A 26023-nucleotide genomic window follows, 5' to 3' on the forward strand; every position below is an offset into this window, starting at 1 on the left:
AGATGATATATAAGAATGAGAGAATATTAAACGGATAGCAGAAATGCTCATAACTAAATTTAGGATAAGCTCTTAACGTTAGAGGCTTCAAACAAATAGATGGATGATACATAAGAATGAGAATGTAGAATACACCTATTCTCCATGCACCTTTATTAGCAACAAAGCAACATTTATCAGGAATACCTATTTTATCATAAACCAACATAATGGCATCCATTGCAGCTCTGGAAATATTTTAGAAGGGATATTTTAGAAAGATACACTTTAGACACTCTATTAAAAGAAACATAACTAAATAGAATAATAATAATAACAAAGACCATCAAAATATACTGTTAAATAGAATAACAAATCAAAATATACTGCTAGACAGAATAACAAATCTTGTGATCAAAATATATTGTCTATCTATAAAAAGTTCAAAAATGATTAAACTTTAACATCCTACATTTAGCCCTGTACTACTTAAGAGACCTTATAAATATTATAAAAATATTTCATTCATTTCCTTAAAATTCAAAATTATCATACAACTACCTCACCTAGTACAGAGCGTTAGGAGCAACGTGTTGTTTTTCCGTACCTCTGGGCGAAGAGATTTTGAGCCCAGTATCAGAAAGAACAAAGCCAGGAAAGGCTCCTGAAAATGTTTTGGCGGACCCACTTCTCAATTAGTTCCTATTCCTTTTGTTTTAGGACACCAGGTGGACAAATATAGACTCACCTTTAATCAGAATCGAGGTTCTGAATTATTCTCTTTTCTGACATAGTGCGCATATCTCCGGATTTTTATCACATTATCCGATCAATCAGCCATGGAGGATCCCCTGGAAGAGGGAACTGAGAACTTGCTCAATGATAACGAGGTTGAGAGGTTGAGAGGCGAGGAGAACGAATGGAGGCTCAGTTTCAACAAGATTTCAAGGCCTGAAAGGGAGGATAGGCCTCAGAGAGGAATCCATGATTGCTTCAATGTAGTACTCGGTTTGTGTTTGTTCTCTCTGCCTTTAGGATTTCTTTTCTTTCAGTCCTTGTTTGATTGCTTTACTGAAACGGAATAGACCCATTTGATAGATTTATAGCAATATTTTGTTTCATCAAATTAAACCCACTTGTAGATTTTAGAAATATGCAGCTTTGAGAGAAACAAATTCATGAAAGGGGTGAAGAACTCAGAGAGGAATCTAATGAATTGCTTTAATGCCATATTTGGTTTGTTTTTCTTCCTCTCCTTGTGTTTGTTTCGAAGATGATTGTGTTCTGCGCTAAAATCACCTAGGTTCATTTCCCAGGTTTTCAGATATAGGCAGATTCAATAAGGCAAACCTACTTCATCAGAAGGCGATTTCAGCTACGCTTACCACATATATAGATTTGTAGAATTAATAGAGAAAACCCACTTCACAAATCTATAGAAATACACAGCTAAAAAATAGAGGAATTCACGATTGTTTTTATGTTAACACTTGGTGTATAAGTTTCTCCATCAATTCTTCTACACTACCTTAAAGTATTTCTTTTTTTCTTTGATATTCTTTCAACTTTTGTTGCGACTTGTGTTGAAACTTGAAATTAAGTAGACACGGTTTTATCGGTTTTAGAAATATTGAGTTATAAAAAAGGAGACTCAGTTACAGGGTTTTCAGAATTTGCATTATTATTTAAGCAGACCCACTTCATGGTTTTTACGGAATGTGGAGATTAAACTAAGAGAAATATATGATTGCTTCAATATAGCACTTCAGTAGTTGATATGTGCTACCTCATCACTACCTCATCAATTTGCATACATCACATTTTTGCGGGAATGGGGTGTGGGGATTTTGTATCAACTTCAGGTTTATTCTATGCTGAAATCAAGCACGTCCATGTCATAGATTTCTTAGATGCAGGTAAACATGTTTTGAGAAATATCTATGTAGTCCAATGAAGCAGACGCAACTCCGAATTTTTTTTAGTTTTGCTAGAGCAGATCATTTTGTAGATTTTGAGATATATGCATTGAGGTTGATTTTGATTGAATTACAAACCAAACGTGTCATGTGTACTGAGACTGATGCCTTTATGAATGTTTTTTTTCCCAAAAGAATGACATTGTGTATCAGACGAATTGTCTTTTTGTAAGAATGATATTGTCTATCAGATGAATTGTATTTTGTTGTATTATTCGGTTTTCATAAATCAATGCAAACCCATCTAAGGGATAAAAAAGTCTGATTTTGAACCACCGGTTAAAATGTTTTTCTTTTTTGAAATTAAGCAGGCCTATTAGTCAATTCTCTAGAAATGTGTTGTCATTTTGCCATTTTCAATCCAACTGGTTGAAACCTAAAAAGTGACATAGATCAGATTTATTTTAGATTTCTTGATGTTGTTTGTCAAGAAAGTTATTGCAGCAGAATTTGCTTTTTAGAGAAGGGATATTGCTGTCTTAAGCCTTAGATCTCATAACTTTGAGCAGACCCGCTCATATATTCTTACAAATGTGAGCATGTACCTAACTGAATAATAGTTAAAGTTGTCACAAACTCAGACATGCAGAAGGTTTCTTTCTGAATATGGATTAATCAGAATAAGCTTCTCATAGGAGGAATGACATTCTTGTCATAAGCTCTAGGAATCGTAATTTTTTTGGACTCATTTTTGTTCACAGTTTTTTGGTAAGACACGGTAACTATTTGCTGGTCTTAACTCTGTGTTGGCTATTATCTAGAACTGCCTGCTGGCTCATATTATAACTATATTCTTTGTTAACTTAAGCAACATTGAAAAATTTACAAAATTTCAGTGGATCCACCATACAAATGAAAATCTATAGTGATCTGCTGTCTCTCAAGCATCATTTATCAGTCGAGCAGGAAGTAAAATTTATTAATTCTCACATTTTCGCTTTATGAACGTTGTTTTTATCTTGGAATGGTATTGGTTAGTACAGAAATGATTTTCTTGTAACAGATCTTATAAATCACAAGCTATTCCAGAATTTATTCTTCATTTTTCCCAGCCCTAATTGAATGAGCATTAGAAATTTTGAAGTGAGAAACAGATGGCACTCAACCAATTCAAAGAATTATTGTACTCTGTGAGAGAACATGCGGGCTGATCTTTTGCAGTGGTTTTGAAGATGATGTGTTATGGGTGTAATTGAGCAGAAACACCTTTATCCTGGTCTGCAAAAGAACATTTCGGTGTTCTTTGGCAGCGATTTCTCTAACTACTGAACTTGGATTTTATGTTAGTTATCTTGCCTAGACTACAAAGAATGCATGGAGAGAGTATCTGAAAGTGGATTATCTAATTTCAATAGGATAAATCTTTGTTGCTGTTCAAAACAAATTCAAACATCAGAATACTCTATGAAAGCAGACTAGCAATTGGAAGTGTATTGGTTTTGATTTTATCCCAAGGGCCAAGAACATAGGTAGTTTCATCAATAACTGACTAAAATGATCTGTGTGCCTTAGAGAGCATAGAGAAATCTAAAAATAAACCCTCAGTTTCTTCTGCTCTCTAGTGTTGGATGGGCCATGCTTCTGGGATCAGCAGTCAACGCTTCCATTGGCATTGACAGTTATTCAATGCAATGCAGTATCTGGAATGCTGAAGTGTATTCACCAAAGCTAACCAATGAGGTGGTTTTTCTAAGCTTATTCCTCATGCCTGGCACAGTGTTGCTGAGTCGAATAATGAGAGACTTATCGAAAAGTCTCTTTAGATTCCTATCAAGATCTACTTTCTGTACTCAACAAATTCTCTGGCTGCTGATGGGGAAGCTCCTAACTTGTAATAGAGGGTGTGGGTGTGCTTACAGTGTCATGAATGAGTTATGATTCTTCTCATCCTACAGGATGTTTTTTCCACTGTCTTTGATTGACTACATTGAGATGATAGCAGTTGTAGATTCCTTTTAGAGTGTCATGAAGAAAATTTATTGAGTTTTATGGAGAGTTCTTTATTTTCTTTATTTTCCTGAACCCTTGACAGGTCCTGGTGATGGAGTGGCTGAATATTATCAGCAGCAAGAGGAGATGCTTGAGGGTTTTACAGAAATGGATGCTGTTTCTGAGCATGGATATCGACGTACCATGTCCAAGGTTTAGTTATATCCTTCTGTTGTTATGCACATTCGTCGAAGCAGTCAGTGCAACAGTGAGGCCTATTTTACCTTAAGAAGTATTTGATTATATGAAATAATACTCTTCGCTCAATTTTTTTCAGGAAGATCGTGATAAGGTTGCAAGAAGTGAGAGGACTGCAATTCAAGTGTCTAACTTGGCAAATGTTGTACTTTTTGGTGCAAAAATATATGCATCAATAAGGAGTGGTTCATTAGCCATAATTGCTTCAACCTTAGACTCTCTCTTGGATCTTCTTTCGGGCTTTATTCTCTGGTTCACCGCATTTAAGATGCAGTCACCAAATCCCTATCTCTATCCAATTGGGAAAAAGCGTATGCAACCTCTGGTTAGTCCTTTGTATTTCTTCTGTTCAATTCATATGTTTCAAACCTATTGTATGCAATCATTATCAATTTCACTAAAATTGAAAGTTTAGTGAATCCATAAATGTAGGGTCGCTCAGTTTGCAATTATTGTTATTTCTGTGGCGGGTGTTTCTTTATAATGTAATTTTTTTTAATAAACTTTTCAATTCCTAGATATAACTAATTTTCTGAAAGAATATAATTGTAATTTCAAATTAGCTTTATACTAATGTGGTTCTCTGTCTTTGAAAGTTTAAGTCAATGAATTATATCCAGTTTCTAAGAGATAATTCATCATTCCTCTTGTCCTTGAACAGTTTTAGTTTTGTAGTTGAAGAGCGGGAACTATTCAAATTACTGTTCAGCACAAAAAGTCATTTTTTTTCTTCATCTATCAGAGAGATGACAACTTCTAAGAATATTTTGGGGTATTCTCAGTCAAAGAGACAATAATGTATTACATATCAAGCTATCTTCTTCACAAGTTGATCTCAATCTCCAGAGAAAATCCACAGACAAAAGTATTGCAAAGCATAGGAATGGGCTGGTGACCGAAATGGGTCCTTGCAAGGAACTAAAATGCTAGGTGCAAGTGGAGGCACTGACTGCTGTCCTATTGAATTTGTGCAGACAGACAAACACTTATCACAGGAGACATTGTACCTGCCTATCACTCAAGTTCAGAAGGACCTGAGGGCCCGCTTGAGGCACATCTCTTAGAGCTACCAGTCAGTCATTTACTGGAAAGTGTGAGAGTGGGCAGGTGTCATTTAAAGGGGTTGCTGCTGTTTTGATTGTTTATGTGGAACTTGTGTGTTTAACCATTTTAAGAGTTTGCAAAACTCCATTGATTTTTAGAGACGATAAAGACAACTTAGATTGACGTAAATAATTCATTATATTATTTGTCACAAGTTTTTTACATTGAACATACTTTACATCAGTTGTGCTTAGCAAGATTGCATAGAGCATGCTCAACACTATCCTTGCTTTTCTGTATACGCAATTCTCATCTCTGTTTCATACATTCTTTATTCCTTTCTCTCTGTGTTAGAATATCTCTTTGGCCTTAGCTCTCTCCGTACTAATAGTGGAATCCTCTTCTGAGCAGACCAGGGTTCATTCCCCCGCTGTTCTCTCAGCTAGGCCAGTAGCTCATCCACATAAGTTTCTCCTTGCCACCATTCATTTGCTAGCAAGCTCAGTTATACTTTTGTCATTATGTTACTGCCAGTTTGTATTTTTCCATGTCACATCCTAAATTCTATGTTACCCGTTGGAGGAAATTTCCTTCATTTGCTTGCAAGCTTTAACCATAAGATTCTTGTTCTGTCCATTTGTGCGTTCACATACAGGTGTCACTGAAGTGGTCTTGAATTTCCAGACATCAAGCCATGTTCCATGCAAAATATTGTCTTAGTCACTCTGAAGGTCAAGAGAGCTCAAATGTCAATTTCTTTGGCAGTTTTTGAACTCAGTAGTGTTTATGTTGTACATAGTGAAGGGAGTGTAGAGTAGATCACCTTTCTTCTGCCATTTTCTCTTGCTGAGGTGATTTGCCCCCTCCAAATTCTAGTGGAATTTCATTCGACTTCTTCAAATTTTTGAATGCAGCAGAGATACTCTGAGAAAGTAATATGCTACAGACTAACAGATAGCATTTGTTATCAAGTCTTGGAAGCGAAAAATCACTTTGACAGGAAATAGGTCGAAAGGTTTTGTGACTCCTGGGTGAATGAAATGTATGCCACAGGACTTAACGTCTTTTCAATTTTCTAGATTTTTCAGGTTTAGGAAATACGACATTTAATGATTAGCATGAAGCACCTTCAATATTTTTGGACTAGCATTCTATTCAAGTTGTTGCTTTTTCCCTCAGTTGGAGTACTCATAAGGTAGGACTTCTCAAACCCTTTCCCTCATTTGATCCATGCTCAAATACACATCACTAGACATGTTTTGTCATTTGCAAAAAAATCCAAATTTAAATTCTTGAGTCATATGCATAGCTCATTTGTGCCACTAGAACAGTTCCATCTTAAGTTATGTGCTGAAAAGTGTCCAAAGGTCTTGAGGTTCCATTCCCTATTATCTTGCCGTTATGGCAAGATTGTCACATTGAGTTTCTTGAATACCTCGTGGAGCAGATCAGGTCCATGATAAGATGAATTCAAGTTACTAGTAGTATTTTTCCCATTTCCTTCATAGCTGCAGCTCATAAAAACATAGTTTGTAGACTTGAATTCAGCTAGTAGGGCTCTGAGGGCAGCACCTCTGACGTGTTCACTGTTGCAATACTGGTTGAGGTCAAGGGTGGAGTCCCGGACACCAAGCTCGAATGAAGACCTAAAAAACCACATGGACCTTCATGGCATACGTGACTTTCATATTTTTTTCTTTAAAGGCAAAAGACAATGCTTGTAAAACAAAAATTTGAAATTTCAGAAATTAATACAAATTCAAAATTCCAGTAATTCTTCAAACACCCTAAAAAAAACCTTCCAATTTGCTCAAGAATTCTCTAATGCTGTTTTGTATATTCAATATGGCCAAGTAGGGTTTATAAAGGAAAATTCCCTTTTATTAGAGTTTCCCTTCAAATTTTTATGTTGTTACCATGGTGAAAGTTTACCTGTTGGACTCACCAAATACTGTAACCTATGAACTTGTCAATTTCAGTCCAAACAATTGGCAAGTTAAAAATAAGAAATACTTGTTGGGAGGAAAATGTGGCGAGTACTCATGACTCTTGAAGTTGCAAAAATTGACTTGCAATTTTTGTGCTGAGACTTGAATGTGCAACATTTTCTGAAAACTTCTCCTTTACTATTCTTAATAATAGAATAGTTACATATCTATAAGAAATTTGGGCATCAATTCTCCCCACAAATGCACCCACATGCCAAAATGCCAAGTTGATGTGGGGTGCAAAATCAAATCCTTAGAGAAAATTCAAATTGTGAAGGTATGCTACCTAGTATGATATATCTTATGGATTCCGCAATTTTGTTCATTTTTGGTGGTTTGAAGTTTGGGGGAGATAGGTGAGTGGGGCAGGCAGTTATGTGCCATTTTGTAGAAGTAGAACATTTATAGTTCATGTCCGTTCAATGCAAATGAGGACAGAAACGAGAAAATTAATAAGAAAACAAAAAGCAATGCCTCCAGAATTTGAAAGCTCCAAATTTGAAACATTGTTCTTTAGCAAACGAAGAATCCCTTTGAATGTGTGATTTTAGTAATTCCTTAACTTCAAAATTCAAGTGTAATATCTTTTGTTTTTTTAAGTTTCAAAACATTTGAGACCTTAAAATACCCAAAAATTCTTTGTGTAATTAAACTGCCATGGCCAATTGTTATTTTTTTTTGTTTTATGGTTAATGATTAATTGGTTAAACAGATTACTTATAGTCAAATCCCTCCCCTTGCTCATGCACCTAAACATTACAGAAGCATTTTGTCCTTTTCTCAAAAGTTAGACTATCCTTTATATCTCTTTGTTTTGAGTAGATGGGTGAGATAAGGGGGTGTGAAAGTTTAAGAAACAACCAAGAATTAAACCATTTTTCATCCTTGGAAGGCTTTTTTGCTGGAAATGGAATTTTTTTGCAAATAACTTGTCATGGTGCTAGAATTGAAATGCATGGGGGCTTGTGATACATTAAGATGACAGAACCACAGTGAATAACTAAAGACGGGATCTGGATAAAACAAAGTGTAGTGCCAAAAATTTCCCCCATCTAAATAGCCTTTCCTGCTTTGGGGATCTTGAAAAGTCTATCTTGCACTAAGTATCAGAAACTGAACTATAGAAGCTTTGGAAACATGGGCATTGAAGGCAGGAAAGCCAAGTCAGAAAATAGCATACACTTTTGAGGCAAATTTGTCAAGCAAACAGCAGGAAACGATTTCAGAAATGACAGAAATCTCTAGAAGCTCTTGGAAATTGGTATTGGAAACTGATGAAAATATCCATATAGTAAGCTGTGAAAGTGTACTGAAACTCCTGGAGAGTAGTGGGAACTGCAAGAAATGTTTCTGGAAGTCTCTGGGACAGTGAAGCATTTACGTCTTATCAAAAATGTTTTTTGGGACCCAAAGCGCAAACCTATTGTGTATCTCTAGAATCAAGTCAGATCTTTTTTTTCATCCTGTAACAGATTTTGTTGCTGTGTACGTTGTTCCTTAAGAGGGTTTTATGGCTTGTGTAATTTTTTATTTTATTTTTCAGTTTCATCTTTTGTTTCTTGAATGCAATCAAATGTACCACTTCCAGGGGAGGGATATAAATGCCTAATGGCATTTTACTGCAAGATGAGAAAGTTCTGTACCAATGCTTTTTTGAAGATATAAAATATTCATCAGTTACATGGAATAGCTCTGCAATTTCATGTAACAAACATTAGACGATTGCTAGGATCCCTTGATCTATGGAAAAGTCACTACTTAAAACATGAAAGTCATCACCATGTAACTATTAGGACTCTGGTTGTTGCTAATTAGTTCTTTTGTGAATTGCTTATTGTCTACTATGCGTAACACACATCAATTCTATTATAGGCTATTGTCAGACATTTCAATTGCTTTTCATTTATTTGCATAACTGTCTGGTTCCTTGTCCTTTAGCTTCTTATTTGCAACATGATAATGGAATCTGTGAAGCAGTGGAACATTTATAGAGGGAACTTGTGTATTGCAAAGCTCCAAAATCCAAAGATAATTACATTCTTTTTTAGCCTTAAGTGTTAATACCTGATATCTCTTATTTTGAATTGCATTGACGTGCTACCCTTGATCCCTACCAATGATGGTTTGGTTTCAGTTTAAATGCAGGATGAGAGTTTTAACATCTTAGTGTAATTTTTATGAAACATATCAATGAAGCCTAAGATTGATTCTATTAATGATTAGTGTGAGAAATTGTTGTTTAGATTGTTCTTTTATAGTTTGGATTTTCCATTGCTATGGTTACTCATTAATATGGCACATTTCATGACAAGTTGAAAATCTTCAGTTCCCTTTTTTTAAATAGGGGTAAATGCTTGACCTAGAGATATGGATCGGTGAGGCCACAAATGGGGGACCTCATCCCCAATGGGATTTGAACCTTGATGGCAAGAATAACAACACAACAACTTAACCATCACAACATGTCAACATTGGCATCTTCAGTTCTTTTTTTATGACCATGTAAATTTCATATAATTTTGTATGCTCATATTCCTTGTTTCATGGTCTGTATTTGTTGTTCAAAGCATGGATATCATGAATTGCCCAATATTTGTTGGTGTTAATTCTTAGTAAAATGGTCCATGTGCAGGGAATTCTGGTTTTTGCCTCAGTTATGGCTACATTGGGACTGCAGATTGTGCTAGAGTCTACTCGACAACTTGTTTCAAAGGTAAACTCCCTGGTCATGGATATACATTTAAGAATGGTGTATGTGTTTCACCTAACTGTGCTAATAATGTTTTGAACTCTGTACAAGCAGGCAGGGCATGTTTTATGCTTTATTTGGATACTTGTTTGGCTATGTATGGTATATACCATGAAGACACATGCAATATTTTACAGTGGACATAATTATAATTTATAAGCTTAGTTGCTATCTCGGACTCTTGATTTAATTCCTGTAAATGGCATTGTTTTGTGAAGTTATATAATATTTAGTGCTTTGGAGGCAATATTTGCTTGCTTAAATTATACATACAAACGCAGCAGCTACTTGTTAATGTTTTGGAGTACTAAAGCCTCATTATTGTTACTGATGGAATTATAGTATCATTGGCATGAAGTCTGGCTATCTGTTTTTACTGAAAGTCTTTTTTCTTTCTCTGATTTACATCATTTGCTAGGGATGTTTATTTTTATTTTTAAAGAAACCTTTTATTCTGAGTTTTGCTTTGTCTGATACACATGGTTTGCTGGTGATGCAAAAATAAAATACAAAATGCAGGCCTATTTCTTTGTCCTAAAAGCTAGAAGGTTTATACTAGGTAATTTTAAGTTCTGACCATTATTCTTGGGCTATAATTTTTTAAGCTTAAATGTAACATGTAATACGGATTATGCTTCTGTTCTGTTCGACACAGATAACGCTTTTGGGTTTCTATTCTCATCTGTTTTATTGTGTGTCCAGTCTTACTGTATTGTCTTTTAATAAGCCATTTTTGGCATATTATATATAAGTAATTCCCCTCTAAACTCTATTGCTAATTATACAGGAGCAAGTTTTATCGTTAGAAGGAGATAGCTGGCAGTGGGTTGTTGGAATAATGGTATCAGTTACTCTTGTGAAGTTGGCCCTTGTAATCTATTGTAGGACATTTACTAATGAGATTGTAAAGGCTTATGCTCAAGATCATTTCTTTGATGTCATCACCAATTCAATTGGTCTCTTTGCTGCAATTCTTGCAAGTACGTTGTACTGGTGGATAGATCCAGCCGGAGCAATAGTGGTAAGAAGTTTTCTGACTATTACTTATACACTGTAACTTGTGATACTCGGCATTTACTTCAAAGGTTCTCCAGAGGTTTTTCTAGCCTTTCTTTTGACTGTCAATATGCCTGAGAAGTGTCTTTTTGACTTAAATCTATGTTAAAGAATAAATATCACCTTTTATTGATCAATGTCCATGTGGATGTCCTTTCGAGAGTGTGTGCTATGTAAGATCCTTGCAGTCATTCTCTTTGTTGTTATGATGTCTATTTAAGATTTTGGAGTTCCTTGATTGTGTATGATTTCAAAAACTTCCAGTATTTTGTTTTCTTTCTTTATCGGTCATTGGTCTTCTTTTTCACGTCTTATTGATCATTTCAGAGTAATAATTCATTGGGTAGTAATTAAAATACTAAATACTGATATAGCCTAACATAATTTTTGATGATTTCATTTGATATTGTAAAGATCACATATCCATGTATGATCGATATGAGAGGGCTGAAGCCAATGGTTTTAACTTTTAACAAAAGGCTATTTGTGCATCTCTTATTTGAAATTTCAATTAGTTTCAAAGATGCGATGTTGATTTTTCCTATTGTTTGAATACATGGGGTTATGAATACATGTGGTTATTTAATGTCTCCTCAATATATTTGTCGTGATGGAACCTTAGCTTTATGAATTGCTCTTTTGCTGTACTAAAGAGTCTGCTGATTCCATGAGAGACCCTTTCTAGAGAAATAGGGTTAAAGGCATTTGCCTATCTAAAATGTTTTCTGTTAGGTTTTACTTTTTAGCTACAATTGTACTTGTGCTATAGGCAATGCATTGTAATATCTACTTTGTTGATAGACTCAATGATGTTTAAACGTATGCTCGTAGCTAGCTTCCATAATCCACATTCAATGTACAACGTTTTCATTTTGCGCTAGTTGACATGCTGTTAGAAATTGTGAATACATGTGACAGTATGTACTACTTGATATATTAAATAGTGGAGAGCTTATTTATTGAGGAAAGCACTGCAGCTTGCCTTTCCTCGGATATGATGGCAATAACCATTGCAAGGGATCTGTACAGAATGTTTTAGAATGCTTGACTGGAGCTTACCTGTCCATCCTTCCTCTCAGAACCACCATATCGAAACCTCCCTTAATAATATACAAATATATGTTTTTCTGTCTAGATGTTGACAATGATGCCGACCCACACTAGATCTTTAACTTCTCAAGCATTTGGAATACTGATGACAATTGTAGGCATGTAGACTCCTCTGTCCAAAATAATGACATAAATAACCTCTTGCTAGATATGGGTAAATTGTAAAGTTAAATAAGGAGGATGTCCTTGTGTAATTTAAACTTGGTCATTAGTGTCTTGCAGGTTATTTCCTCAGTTGTAGCAAGGAGGATGTATACTCTTCTTATCACTAATATTTTTTTTCCAGACTCAAAATATAGATTAGCTTCCTCTAAGCCCATCACAAGTAGTTCTAAAGTTTATATTTAATCTTCATCATTTGAAATACTAAAGCTGATAATGTACCTTCTGTGCAGCTGGCACTCTACACAATCAGGACATGGTCAAACACAGTTCTGGAAAATGTGAATTCTTTGGTGGGTAAAACAGCTTCACCTGATTATTTGCAGAAATTGACATATCTCTGTTGGAACCATCACAAAGCCGTACGACATATTGATACAGTCAGAGCTTACACATTTGGTTCTCATTACTTTGTCGAGGTTGACATTGTGCTACCCCGTGATATGCCTTTGCAACAGGCTCATGACATTGGAGAAGCACTTCAAGAAAAACTGGAATCTCTTCCTGACATAGAACGGGCTTTTGTGCATTTAGACTATGAATATAGTCACAGACCCGAGCATGGGAATGGGCATTCCTAGTTGTATATGATGGGTTGTATGCTTTGTATACTTTAGTAACATTCCCAATGTTTCCCACCTTTCATATAAACCTATTATTGCTGACCAATATCACTCTTCTGACATGATATAAGTCACCGTCAATGCTGTGTAGCTTTTAGCCCCAGTTTCTATTTTTAGTGCTCTATTTTTTGTTTCCAAGTATTTGACAAAAAAATTTGAAGATCTTGTGATGTAGTTTCTTACCATTTTGATCTCTGTAAACGTGATTAAGCCACAGGCACCAAATTATACCCTTGGCTGGAAATCTTGAATACCGATTTTTCTCAAATACATGGCAACTATATGCTGCTTTTGTGCAGCAAAGCTTAGTTAATTCTTTCATTGCTTAGAATGCTGACAGTTGAATGACAGTGTAACAACCACTTTTCCTGTGTCTTAACAACTTATCATATAAAAGAAATACAGTTAATACTTCATAAGAAGATAGTTATAGCAGTTATGTTCATGTGAATGAGATTAATGGTTACAATTAGTTAAACAAAAATTTAATAACTACCAATTGAAGATACTATCCATAAATTTAACAAAGAATTTAAAATCTACATACTATAGAATTTAAAACCGAAATTATCTAGGGATTCTTTTGCAATACCCAAGTTAGTCCATAAATACCGCTTAGGAACAAATAACTATACCATTTTATTAAAATGACATATACCATCCAATACCACTATATCATTTAGGGCATCAAATACCACTATATCATTCGGGGCATCAAATACTATTGTATCATTCCTTTTCTATTGCTAGTTGTGGCAATGACATACACTTAGGAGATATGTTCATTTTCATAATTAACATAAATGAAAGACAAATAACAATTTGTAATGCCCCGCTTGTAGATCCTTGGAATAAGAATTAATATAAGCCAAGAAAAAAATGTATATACATGACAATCAACATACGAGGATGAATAAGATCACAATGGAAGACTAACCAAGCATCCAAACGCCAACAAATCTCCAAATGCCATTGTCGAATTGACACGACCAAATTGAAGAGCGAAAAACCCAAGAGAACATCAGAACACAAATTCTTCGATCTGTTGAAGCAAGGAAACACCAGCATTCCTAAAGTGTACTCAAAAGTCCAAATTGTGTTCTCCGAAATCAGTGGAGATGCCCCTTATTTTTCGTGCGAGAGAAATTGCAATTGACAATCTTGCATGAGGAAGTACATCTCTGCGTGAGGAAGTACACTGAACCATGCGAGAAAATGCCCATTCACGTAAGGAAGTATTGGTTCTAGCAGCCAAAAAGCACTACACTAGTGCTGAGGTTTGCGCGAGGAAGTGTAACGAGCCACACGAGGAACTACAGAGAATCGCGTGAAACTTCCACAATCTCGTGCGAGGAAGTAAAATCTTGTGTGAGGAACCATAACAACATACCAGGAAAACAAGGAACAAAAAGCAAGAAAAGACAGTTCCTCCACACTTGGGAGTACCAGAGCGACAAATTGTGGCACAAACACTTGAATCATAAAAAAAAAAAGACACAATTGAATCTAACCATCTAAACATAATAATGTAGGAAATGAACTAAAAGCAACGTCACAATGTACTAAAACAACGAACTAAGTGTGCGGTTTCTTTCAACCATAATAGCATCATGAGATCTTGAAGGTTCTAAACATCCCTGCGCGTAACAACCCAAACTGCCAACTATGTAGTCAAAGTTGTCCTATGAGGATGCCACTACTAAAGTGTAACAACATAAGAACATGAAATCCAACATGCTAACTAATAAGCAATAGATACTCCAACTAAGTAAATCACAACATTTAATCATATGCTAAACATCATAATATAGGAATGCATCAAATAAACTACATCATCTAAACATGATATCCAAACATTCTAATGAAAGCATAAATCACAAGGAAACATACTCTGGATAAACTGAATACCAAGTGAACATTAATCATTGGTCGCATTGGTACTAAACCATCTTTGTACATTGGTCCCCAACAATGTTATAGGTAGCTATGCCTCCCAACCACATGAAATCTGTAGGTCCACTCTGGGCGTGCTGATGGAGATAATGGTCCAATCACACACACATAAAACAAACATCCATGGCTAACACTTGCACTATACAGTAGAGAGGATTGCAACCAAGATCACGAGACAATGCAAGTGGATCAAGTTCTAGTCAGACACTCTATGGGTCACTATATAGGGACTCGCCTAGAGGGTAAATAACTTGGCATCAAGTACCCCAAGCTAGTGGTGGTAGCATCAACTTCCCAATGGATGGCACACAATCTTGACAAGATCAACTTCCTAACGAAAGGTGCACAATCTCGTGTCCTCAAATTTAATCGGGTGCTCATATAGCAAGTGTCCTCGAATTGAATCGGGTGCTCACTTACATTTTATTATCTTTCATTTATTACCTAGTTAATTATTTAGTTATCACTTAATTATAACTTCTTTATGTAAACCCTTTGGGAAATAGTCACCAAGGTTGCGAGAGAAGCCTCTCCATGTTACCCTACATACTCATGCTCATCCAACAATGAGTGCCCATAGGCATGCATATTTCCAACCCAACCCCAATGAACATAACTCAACTATAATACAAATGGGAGATCGGACCTCGCAGGTCACCCAACAAATGCATGTGCACGTGTTCGTGTGTGACGCACCACCATCACAAAGATCATAACACAAGGGCTGGATGAGAACATAAGTAATAAAACACTCAACCGAATAACAACTCAGAAGAACGGACGCAACATGCATCCCAATGCAGTACAAAAGTGCAAAAATGATCTAACTGACATCCAGAGGATGATCCAGGTCCACAATCAAAATCATGCCAAGAAAACCTGAGAAAACTAGACAACACACAAATTGAGGTAAAAACCCCAAAACTCAAAAACATCGAAAATAAAACCCATTTGGTCTTTGGGCACAAAAGCTACGAAAATTCAATAAAATTCGAGTTCGAACATCGTATGCAAAAACAATTAGTATGACGGTGTGAAATTTCAAACCCTCACCCCCAAAAAAGGGAAAACATTCATACCTGACCAACTGGGTAGAACAAGCAAAAAAAAACGGAGGGGAACACTAGTTATTAGCCTCCTAACCAATAGCTACCAGAAACATAACAAAAAATAGAGCTGAAACATGAAAATGAGAGCCCTACCTGACAACAAGAGGGTAGAAACAAAAATCAACTAGAGAAAATAATAATCTCACGAAAGCTGTTGAAAATTGAGGCAAAACAAGGTCTCCCCGAGTTGGATCCAATGAGACTAATCTCGTGAAGGTCCCATGCCCGTAGCTCTCACAATGAACAAAAAACTGATCCTCCAGAAGAGGATTTTGAAAAAAGCTCTCAAATTTGTGATTTGCAAAAGTGAGAAGTGAGGAATTAATTTCCTCTTTTAATACTTATTCACTTTTCAAGTGAATAGTTGATTAGGGAAAATAACCATAAGGACTAGTTAGATCCGAATCAACCCAAACGAAAGCAGGTTATTCCAAACAATTGAAATTCATCTATGACAAAACTGCTAGAAATTAAATTCAATAAAATCTAAAGCCCGAAAACCCAAAATCACAGGAATTTTCTTAACTACTTTTGCGACAATGCAAACCTCTAAATGCACATTCATGCTTATAGGTCTAATCACAAAATACAAATGAGTTTAGATTTAATAATCACCGAAAGGTTTAATTTAAACAATTCAATAAAGATATATTGACCATATAGGGATGACATTGGCAAATATGAATAGTTGAATCACTACTCCATTGTGCCACTACTAGAGATATGAATCCTACACACTAAAACACATGATCAAGTGCAATTACATATAATAACATAGCCGAAACAATAAATGCATTAGATACCTAATTTAACCATTTATTCAAATATACTGAAATAATCCATTTACATCACTCATGTTTGCATTAAACATAACAAAGCAAGAATGACGTAAATCACAATAGCATTAAATCCCACACATAACCAAATTAGAGATATGTCCAAATACAAAATAACCAGATATCATCATGAAACGTATTGTCTTCTCAAAATGACATCATCATGTAAATATGATCAGTTGAACAATATAGTAATCTACCATCTATGATATTGAAATCAAAGTATAACTTCTAACCCTCAGGTCATCTCAAATGTAATATAACAAGAGTATAAGTATTTCTCAGATCAAAATACATCAAGGTACAAACTACAAACATGAGAGACACTACACAATCCATCAGAGAAACCTATCTCTTACATATAGATATACTTCATGTTTAGTTGGAAGATCAATTGATCTATGTGGTTACCAATTACATTGAGGAGGAAAATTGTTTTCATCAAAGTAATTAACTGATTCAATGATATAAATCAATCCATCATATCTTCTATTTGCAAAAACATCATAAAAGTAAAATACCTGTTACTAACAAATGTTTGAATGCATAACTCATCTTTGTCTGGTGCATGTCTTGGCATCTTGTTGAGAGGGGAAACATTATTAGGGGCTTAACCTTCTAACCACGGACCTTAAACTTATACCCACACTTTCTCTAATGAGAGAGACCCTCCCTACCTTGAAATAAACATGGAGCACCTTGATCCACCACTGAGCATCCTGGTACTTAATTCCACCACTCTAATAGGCATCTAGAACTAAACAGTGGACTACCATGAGTTGACTCAGTTTACTCTGTTTTAATTTATTTTCTTATTGATTACTGATTTTTGTTTCTCTTATCATGCAGGGATGTACTTGAGGTTTAATGAGTATCAACACACACCCTCATCTCGACCATACTGGTCTTCCTAGATGAATGCTTGGGTAATTCACCTTAACATTATATATATATATATATTCACAGTCACTCATATTGCTCAACCTGGGTTAATGGCTTCAACAAAAGATTCATATTACTTTTCTTTCATAAGAGTATTGAAAACATTCTTCATTTATCACCAATGCATTATAGATGACGAATTATGGCTCCTTCTAATTTGATGCAATAACACATGGATGTTGTACTTATCTTAGAGGTACATTGATGATACCCTTGTACAAGTTGACTCTTTTAAAATAGAGATCAAAAGAATTACTAAACTTACTCGCAGTTAGCGTTTTTCTTATATTACACAAATAAAAAAAGTGAAGGAGGAAATCCATAGGACTGCAAATCATTCCATTTACTGGAGTTAGTATTGATATTGTTTTCATTTATCATCAATGCATTATACATGACGAATTATGGCTCCTTCTAATTTGATGCAATAACACATGGATGTTGTACTTATCTTAGAGGTACATTGATGATACTCTTGTACAAGTTGACTCTTTTAAAATATAGATCAAAAGAATTACTAAACTTACTCGCAGTTAGTGTTTTTCTTATATTACACAAATAACAAAAGTGAAGGAGGAAATCCATAGGACTGCAAGTCATTCCATTTACTGGAGTTAGTATTGATATTGTTTCCTTAATATAGCAGACCGAATCATTTAATCTATTGCTTGAATTCATGATATCACAAGAAGATTAAATATAGTCATGACCCGAGAGTATCCAACGCAATTCAAGCTCAATTCTTGTGGTTAGTCAATGTTGGAAATGTGAGCCTGTTATCCCGTGCATTAATGAAACAATAACTTCGTCTTGGGAATGGATGCTGGTGGCATGAGCAATAAATCATACACACTCGATGCAATAGCGAAATACATTCTAGTTCTGTATTGAAATAATAGTTTTGTAAAATGAAACTTCCCGCAAGCAGGAGTATCGAAGAGCAATAAGCTAGAGACGAGAGAATGAATAAGAATCCCATCGTGAGCGTAGATAAAGGCCCACCACTATGCATGTTCGATAACATAAGAAAAGTTGAGGTAGTAAGGAGGGACAACAAAGCCATCGATTCACGTGTCTATCATGTTTAAAAGGCCACCTCCAAAATTAATAAAGTCCAATGGAGAAAGAAAGAAATATAGATGGCCACTCAAGGCAAAAATAATTATCAAGTAGAATGTATATACGTGTACATGTGTAAAAACCCCACCATATATTTCTTACATATACACCAAACATCATGTATGCGTATGAGTCCTTATATATGTAACAAACACATTTTCATAACCAATTTAAAGATACCTATAGATCTACTATCTTCTAACTTTATAATTAACTGATTCCATTTCACATGACAATGACTTCTTTTAACATTAACATAACGTAACTATGATAAAAGAAACTACTACTAATCTAACTATATTTCATGTTCAGCTGATATAACAAGAACATGAAATAAATAATTACATTGTAATCAATTTAACCATTCCTTACGGAAATCATGTTCGGCTGAAAAATAAAGCAACGACTATCTTTCTTAACTGAATTCATACCTAACTGAAAGTGAACATTCAATTTAGATGGCAATTAACTACTCTATTTGAAATTAAAAGACTATCTAATTATTTCTGCTAGAAGATTACCAAGTAAAAGTGTGGAAAAACATACAATAATAATGGTGGATTTTTTTATCTGGTGGTACAAGCTTTGGCATTGGTGAGAGGAGAAGCATTGACATAGGCTTAACCTCCCAACCTCAGACCATACTTATTCTCACACATCCTAACATATTAGAAGACCCTCCCTACCTCGAGATCGGGCTTGGGATGTTCTTCAGTTCAGCGATCCGAGCTACTTGGTGGTTTGAGTGTCCAATCAATTATACCTATATAACTGATGTCTATGGACAATCAAGTGATCTTAGAATTGGCACATATGCCTATAAACTACCTTGGTCAAAGATTTTTGATGGGTGCATGGACCCGATCACCACCACTCGACTTGACAACGAATTTTATTACCGAGACAAACATGAGCTATTAATTGTTCATTACTTAGCTATTCATATTTGATTTTATTCTTGGTTTTTGCAGGCTAACTCCACCTCTTCACCATTCTATGGCTTCTTTTCTGGTGAATCCTAGGTGCCTAAAAGATTATGATCATTTTGTTTTATTTACACCTCTTCACCATTTCATCACTTCCTTGTCGGTGAATTCCTCGATGTTTGTAAGATTATGAGCATTCTGTTAGTGTTTACACCTCTTCACCATTTCATGGCATCTTTGCTAGTGAATCCTAGGTGTTAGAGAGTCTATGAGTATTTTGATCTTTGTTTCGAAAATTATGACATCATGCTTATTGATGTTGGTTCAAATAATCATTACAACTACCATTCCATTTCATAATGATGTTACAATTTACAAAGATAAAACTAAGAAGATCTCAATGACTATGAAATGCGAGAGACCATCATCAAGGTATTTGTATTTAAACTATGTTTGGTTGCATTCAAATTTCTACTCAAAGAAAGAAGACTTATGATATTCAAATGCATGTATTGTATTATTCACAGTCCTAGCATTGCATCTCTGATTGCAGTCAGACTTATGCTTCAAAAAGGAAGGAAATAGGAATACATATATTTTACTATTCACATTCCTAGAAATGTAAAAGTTAGCTACAGGTGGTCTTATACTCAGGAAAGAAAAGAATTTATGAAATACAAATGCATAAAATCATGACTTGAGATTGGGCCTGAAGTTTTTCGAGAAGTGGTTCCTCTTGTCCTTGGCCAGAACTCCTGTTTGGCAATTTGGTTTCACCCACTAGCTTTGACACTTGGTTTGCAGATTTCAATGATGGTGGAGTAAGACAAGAACAGTATAACACTGATTGAGCAAACAAAATGAATGGCTCAGCTGGAAAGAAGATTCACGGCATGAAACAATTCTCACGGCTTGAAATGGAAAATGTATCAAACGTGGGAAAAGGTGATGTTGCCTTGGTCGATTCACGACTTCTTAAAGGCTAGCCGAGACTCCTCGGCTTCTATCGGTTTCCAAGATAACCATTCAAATTCAAAAACATTAATTCGATTTGAAAAATGAAGAGGGAAAAGAAATAAGGAGAAAGGAGTTGAAGAGTTATAATTTTTATTTTATTATTATAATACGTTCTTATATATGTTCACATAAGTGTATTGACAAGGTGACATCGTTAGATTATATTATTATAATTTATTGGTGCCATTTCATTTTTATGTTTATGTGTTTGTATGCAAATATTTATTATAATGATATGATAAAAATTAATAAACAATCTCTTAAGGTATGTATTATATTTTAAATTAGATTATTTTATATTTTTTCTATAGTGTTTCCTTAATAACTCATGTGGGTCCCATAATGTAACTTGTGGACAAGTCATCATATCCCTTCCAAGGAAGTCTAAGATCATAATTTTTGATCCTGATAACTGAACCAAAAGAACATCCCATTCTGATGATCCCATTTAGCAATGCTTCACCTCTCTTCAATCTTCTCCTGCAATCACCCATGTAAAACATTCTTGCCAAAATATTAATTCCATAGTAATTCAAATTAGAACATATTAATCGTTAATTTAAATCAACAAATGCTAATCATCTAATAAAAGTTATAGGTTACTGACCATTTCATCAACAGTTAGTATAACGTATATAAATAACTAACTCATTTCACATGATCATGAAAAGAAATAATTCGTTAAACCAATAGTTATGATCAAATTAAAAATTAAGGCAAAATTTGGGATGTAACACACCCTCCCCCTTAGATTTTTCATTGTCCTCGATGAACATATCAACAAAACTTAAAACAATACTTAATCAGTTTATACAGGAAGAAAAGAAATGTTCAGTTTCTAGTTCTCGAGAAAAGATGAGGGTGTTTTTGGAAAATTTCATGATAATCCTCCCAAGTGGCATTATCCTCTACATATTGGTCCCATCGGACCTTGCATTGAGTCACCTCCTGATTTCGTAAGCATAGCTTACACGCCTCGAGTATTCTAAGTGGTCCTACCTCTACCACCCCTGGTTCTCGCACTTGCAATAATTTCCAATCGATCATATGATCATGGTGGGTAATGTACTTTTTAAGATATGGCACATGGAAGACGTCATGCACCCTGGTAAGGGCTAGTGGTAAAGCAATTTTGTAAGCTACTAGGTTCGCAAATTCCAGTATCTCAAAGGGTCCCACATACCTCAGGGCTAACTTGGCATTCTTACCAAACTTGATGGTACTCTTCTATACTTTAACTCTTAATAATACCTTTTCCCCTACTGAGAATTCTTTTGGTGTTCTTCTGGCATCAACATAACTTTTTTGTTTGTCATTAGTTTCCTTTAATCTTTGACGAATTTGGATTATTTGTTCTTCCATTTCTTTAAGCATTTCAGGTCCAACAATGGTTCTATCTTCCAACCTATTCCAACTCACAGGAGTTCTACATTTATGGCCATACAAGGCCTCAAAGGGAGCCATTTTAATGGTAGATTGATAGTTGTTATATGCAAATTCTACCAAGGGTAAGTATATTTCCCACCAATATTGTCGGGCCTTACAATATACTCTTAGAAGATCTTCTAATACCTGATTCACTCGTTTTGTTTGACCATCTGTCTCAGGGCGATAGGCTAAGCTGATGTTTAATTTAATGACCCAAGCTGAAAATAATGTTTGCCTAAATCTATAAGTTATCCTAGCATCCATATCTAAAATAATTTTCTCTGGAATTCCATGCAATCTGAAAATTTCTTTTATGAATTTATGAGCAATCTTTGGTGCCCCATCAGTGAAATTCCTTGGTATAAAATGAGCAACCTTGGTTAATCTATCAACTACAACCAAAATGGTATTGTGTCGATTTCGTGTCATAGGTAATCCTTGTACAAAATCCATGGATATTATCTGCAATTTCCATTCACGTAGCTCATTAGGGTGCAAAAGACCTGTTGGGTATCGATGTTCTTCTTTTACTCTCTTGCATTCCAAACAACCTACGGCAAACTATGTCATCTCCCTTTTCACCCCTTTCCAAAAATATAGGGGTTTTATATTAGATATCATTTTTGTTACTCCCAGGTGTCCTGAATATGGGGCTGAATGAAATTCTCCTAAAATCGGTCTTCGAAGTTCAGGGTTGTTAGGTACATAGATCCTGTTGTGATATCTTAGTAATTCATCCTCTTCTAAACTAAACTCTAAATACTTGGGATCTTGTGGATCCTTGATAAGAGCTAAGTTTCTTTCTACATAAAACTCATCATGTTCTAAGTGTTGTAAAATCTAGTCCCTTAACCTAAGTTTATAGTAGTCATTGCAGAGATGTACCTTTTCTAACTTAGGGCATCTGCCACTTTTTTTTCATTGCCTTTAATATAACTTATCTCGAATTCATAATCTGCTAAAAATTCAAGCCACCTTCTTTGTCTAGCATTTAGATATGGTTGGGTGAAGATATATTTCAAACAATGATGATTGGATCTAAGTTCAAAAGGTTTTCTGATTAAGTAATGTCTCCACATTTGCAAGGCATGCACAATAGTTGCTAACTCAAGATCATGGGGTGCATAATTCTGTTCATAGTTTTTCATTTTCCTAGATTCATAAGAAATAACCTATTCGTCCTACATTAAGACACCTCCTAATCCTTCTCCAGATGCATTTGTTATAACTATGAATTGCTTTTGTGGATTAGGTACCTTTAATATGGGTGTTGTAGTTAGTTTTTCTTTCAAATACTCAAAGGCTGATTGACATTTTTCTTTCTAGATGAATTTCTTTCCTTTCCTCTGAAGCGATGTGATCAGATAAGCTATCCTTGAGAAATTTCTGATAAATTTTCTATAAAATACTGCTAATCCTATAAAGCTTCTAACTTTTGACACATTTCTAGGTATAGGCCATTCCTTAATTGCTTTTATCTTTGATGGATCTACAACTATGGCCCGAGCTGATATAATGTGCCCTAAATACTAATTTTTTTTGATAAAAGGCACACTTAGATAATTTTCCATACAATTTATGTTCTCTTAATCTTTACAAAACTATTCCTAAATGCCTTTGATGTTCTTCCTCGTTCTTAGAATAGATTAGAATATCATCTTTAAAGACCAACACAAACTTATCCAGGGAGTCTTGAAATATGCTATTCATTAAATTCATAAAAGTTGTTGGGGCACTAGTTAACTCGAATGGCAAAACTGTAAACTTGTAATGTTCATACTTAGTTCTGAATGCAGTTTTGTGTATATCTTCGTCCTTTATACAAAGCTGGTGGTAACTTGACCTCAAATCAGTTTTTGAAAACACTACTGTGCCCTTCATTTGATCAAAGAGATCATCTATTCTAGGAAGTTGATACTGGTTTTTGATGGTAACTTTATTGAGCATTCTATAATCTATGCATAATCTCATGGTTCCATCCTTATTTCTAACAAACAACATTGGGGCTCCCCATGGCGAGACACTGGGCCAGATCAAATTCTTATCTAACATGTCCTGTAGTTGAATTTGTAGTTCCATTAATTCTGTGGTAGTCATCCTATATGGTGCCTGAGATATGGGTTCTGCTCCTAGTATGACTCGAGATGAGGGCAGTCCAGGGAGTTCTTCAGGAAACACATCTTGATAATTCTTTAAATAGGGATATTTTTTCTCAAAAGATTCCTTTAACTTTTCTCTGATTTCCTCATCCTCATAAATATAGTCATCTCCATAAGTGGTGGTTTAGGTTCTCTCGTGTCCTCAACCCTGACTACAAAAATCTCGCAGCCTTTTCTTCCATATATCTTAAGTTGCATTGCAGAAATCTATTTTGATTTAATTTCATGTTTATTCCTTGTAATACTTATTGGTCTACCTCGATCATCCACACAGGTTACAGTTTTGGCAACACAATCCACCTTGGCCTTATGTTCACTGAGCCAATTGATTCCTATGATAATGTCATAAGAGCCACTTGAGGTGCTACATATAAGTTCAATTCTGTTGAAATTTTTGGAAAGTCAACTTGAGCTTCAAACGGGCACTGCTCTACCTTAGCCCTTGAATGGTTTGCATATTCGATTGTCCATGGTTTTTCCATAAAGCTAAATCTTTTTGGAAACCTAATTAATAGTATAGGTGATATAAAACATTTAGAAGCTCCAATATAAATTAAAATGGATACAAGGTTTCTGTAGATCTTACTTAGAGTTTCAATAGGGCCTATGTGTTGTTCTGCTTGCCTTGTATCCAAGGCTGCATGAATCCTTTGCTAAAAAACTTGTTGTTGTTGCAGAAGAGGTGGTCATTGTGGCTGATTGGTGTTAGGTTTACTGGGACACGTACTAGCATAATGATCTCCTCCACAAGTGAAGCATCCTAGAAGTGGTCCCTTCTTTTCATTATTCTTGTTATTCTTATTTGCATTGAAGTTACTTTTAAAATCCTTAACTCCATTTCCCTTTGACTCTGGTTTTTTGTACTTGAAGTCCTTATTGTCTTTTCTGGGGTCCAAAATCAACACCCTCTAAATTCCAGGTTGCTTTCCTCTTATTATCTTGGATGGAGTCATCCTTCCTAATTTTGTGCTCTTGGTGAACATCCTTCTCTAGAGCTTCCTCCATGGTTTGGGGAGTGAGAACATCAACAACTCCACCAATTATGTTGTTCAAACCCATAATGAATTTTTTCACTTGCAAATTGGTATCTTGTTGATATGGTGGTACATACTTTAACAGTCGGGTGAATTTCTCCCAGTACTTATGTACTAACACATCTCCTTGCTTCAAGTTTTGGAAGTCTAAAAATTTCTGGTCATAAAAGGTTTGAGGTAGCCAATAGTTCCTAAAAATGGTTACACATTTTTCCCAAGTGATCTCAGTGGTTTCTATGTTATGTTCAACTTTGGTGTTTCTCCACTAGGTTGCAGCTTCTCTAGTAAAATAATATATTCCCCAAACTACTTTTGAGGTTTCAGAGAAATTCCTAATCTCAAAATATTGTTCTATTTTAGTTAACCAAGTTTTTGCTTCCTCCCCAGAGTCAGAACTAGAAAACTTGGGTGGTTTGATTTTCTTAATATATGCTGATAGATCAGCCACTATTTCTTGTTTTTTTTTTTTCCTAATTGTTTGGGTGAGGAGGTTTTCTTGTTATGCCTGAAGACTTCTGTCTCTACTCTAAGAGGAGGTGAAGATTGAGTTTCCTCATGATTTTGCCCCATTTGGGCTGCCATCTCATTCATTCTTCTTTCCATGTTTTCTAACTTCAGTTGTGTTT

The 26023-nt window shown here is 35.2% G+C and overlaps 1 protein-coding gene across 1 annotated transcript; it reads left to right on the forward strand.

Moving 5' to 3' along the window:
* The first annotated feature begins 725 nt into the window (after nt 1–725).
* On the forward strand, nt 726–13187 carry LOC149580173 (metal tolerance protein 5-like). The gene is made up of 6 exons (XM_089789883.1): nt 726–987; nt 3988–4097; nt 4222–4467; nt 9807–9887; nt 10711–10944; nt 12485–13187. Exons 1-6 carry the CDS (start codon nt 819–821, stop codon nt 12830–12832), a joined length of 1188 nt encoding a protein of 395 aa, XP_089646009.1. The 5' UTR covers nt 726–818; the 3' UTR covers nt 12833–13187.
* The last annotated feature ends 12836 nt before the right edge of the window (nt 13188–26023 follow it).

The sequence above is a fragment of the Cupressus sempervirens genome, chromosome 1, assembly GCF_028749045.1.
Source record: "Cupressus sempervirens isolate cs-2001-9-10 chromosome 1, ASM2874904v1, whole genome shotgun sequence".
Taxonomy (NCBI): domain Eukaryota; kingdom Viridiplantae; phylum Streptophyta; class Pinopsida; order Cupressales; family Cupressaceae; genus Cupressus; species Cupressus sempervirens.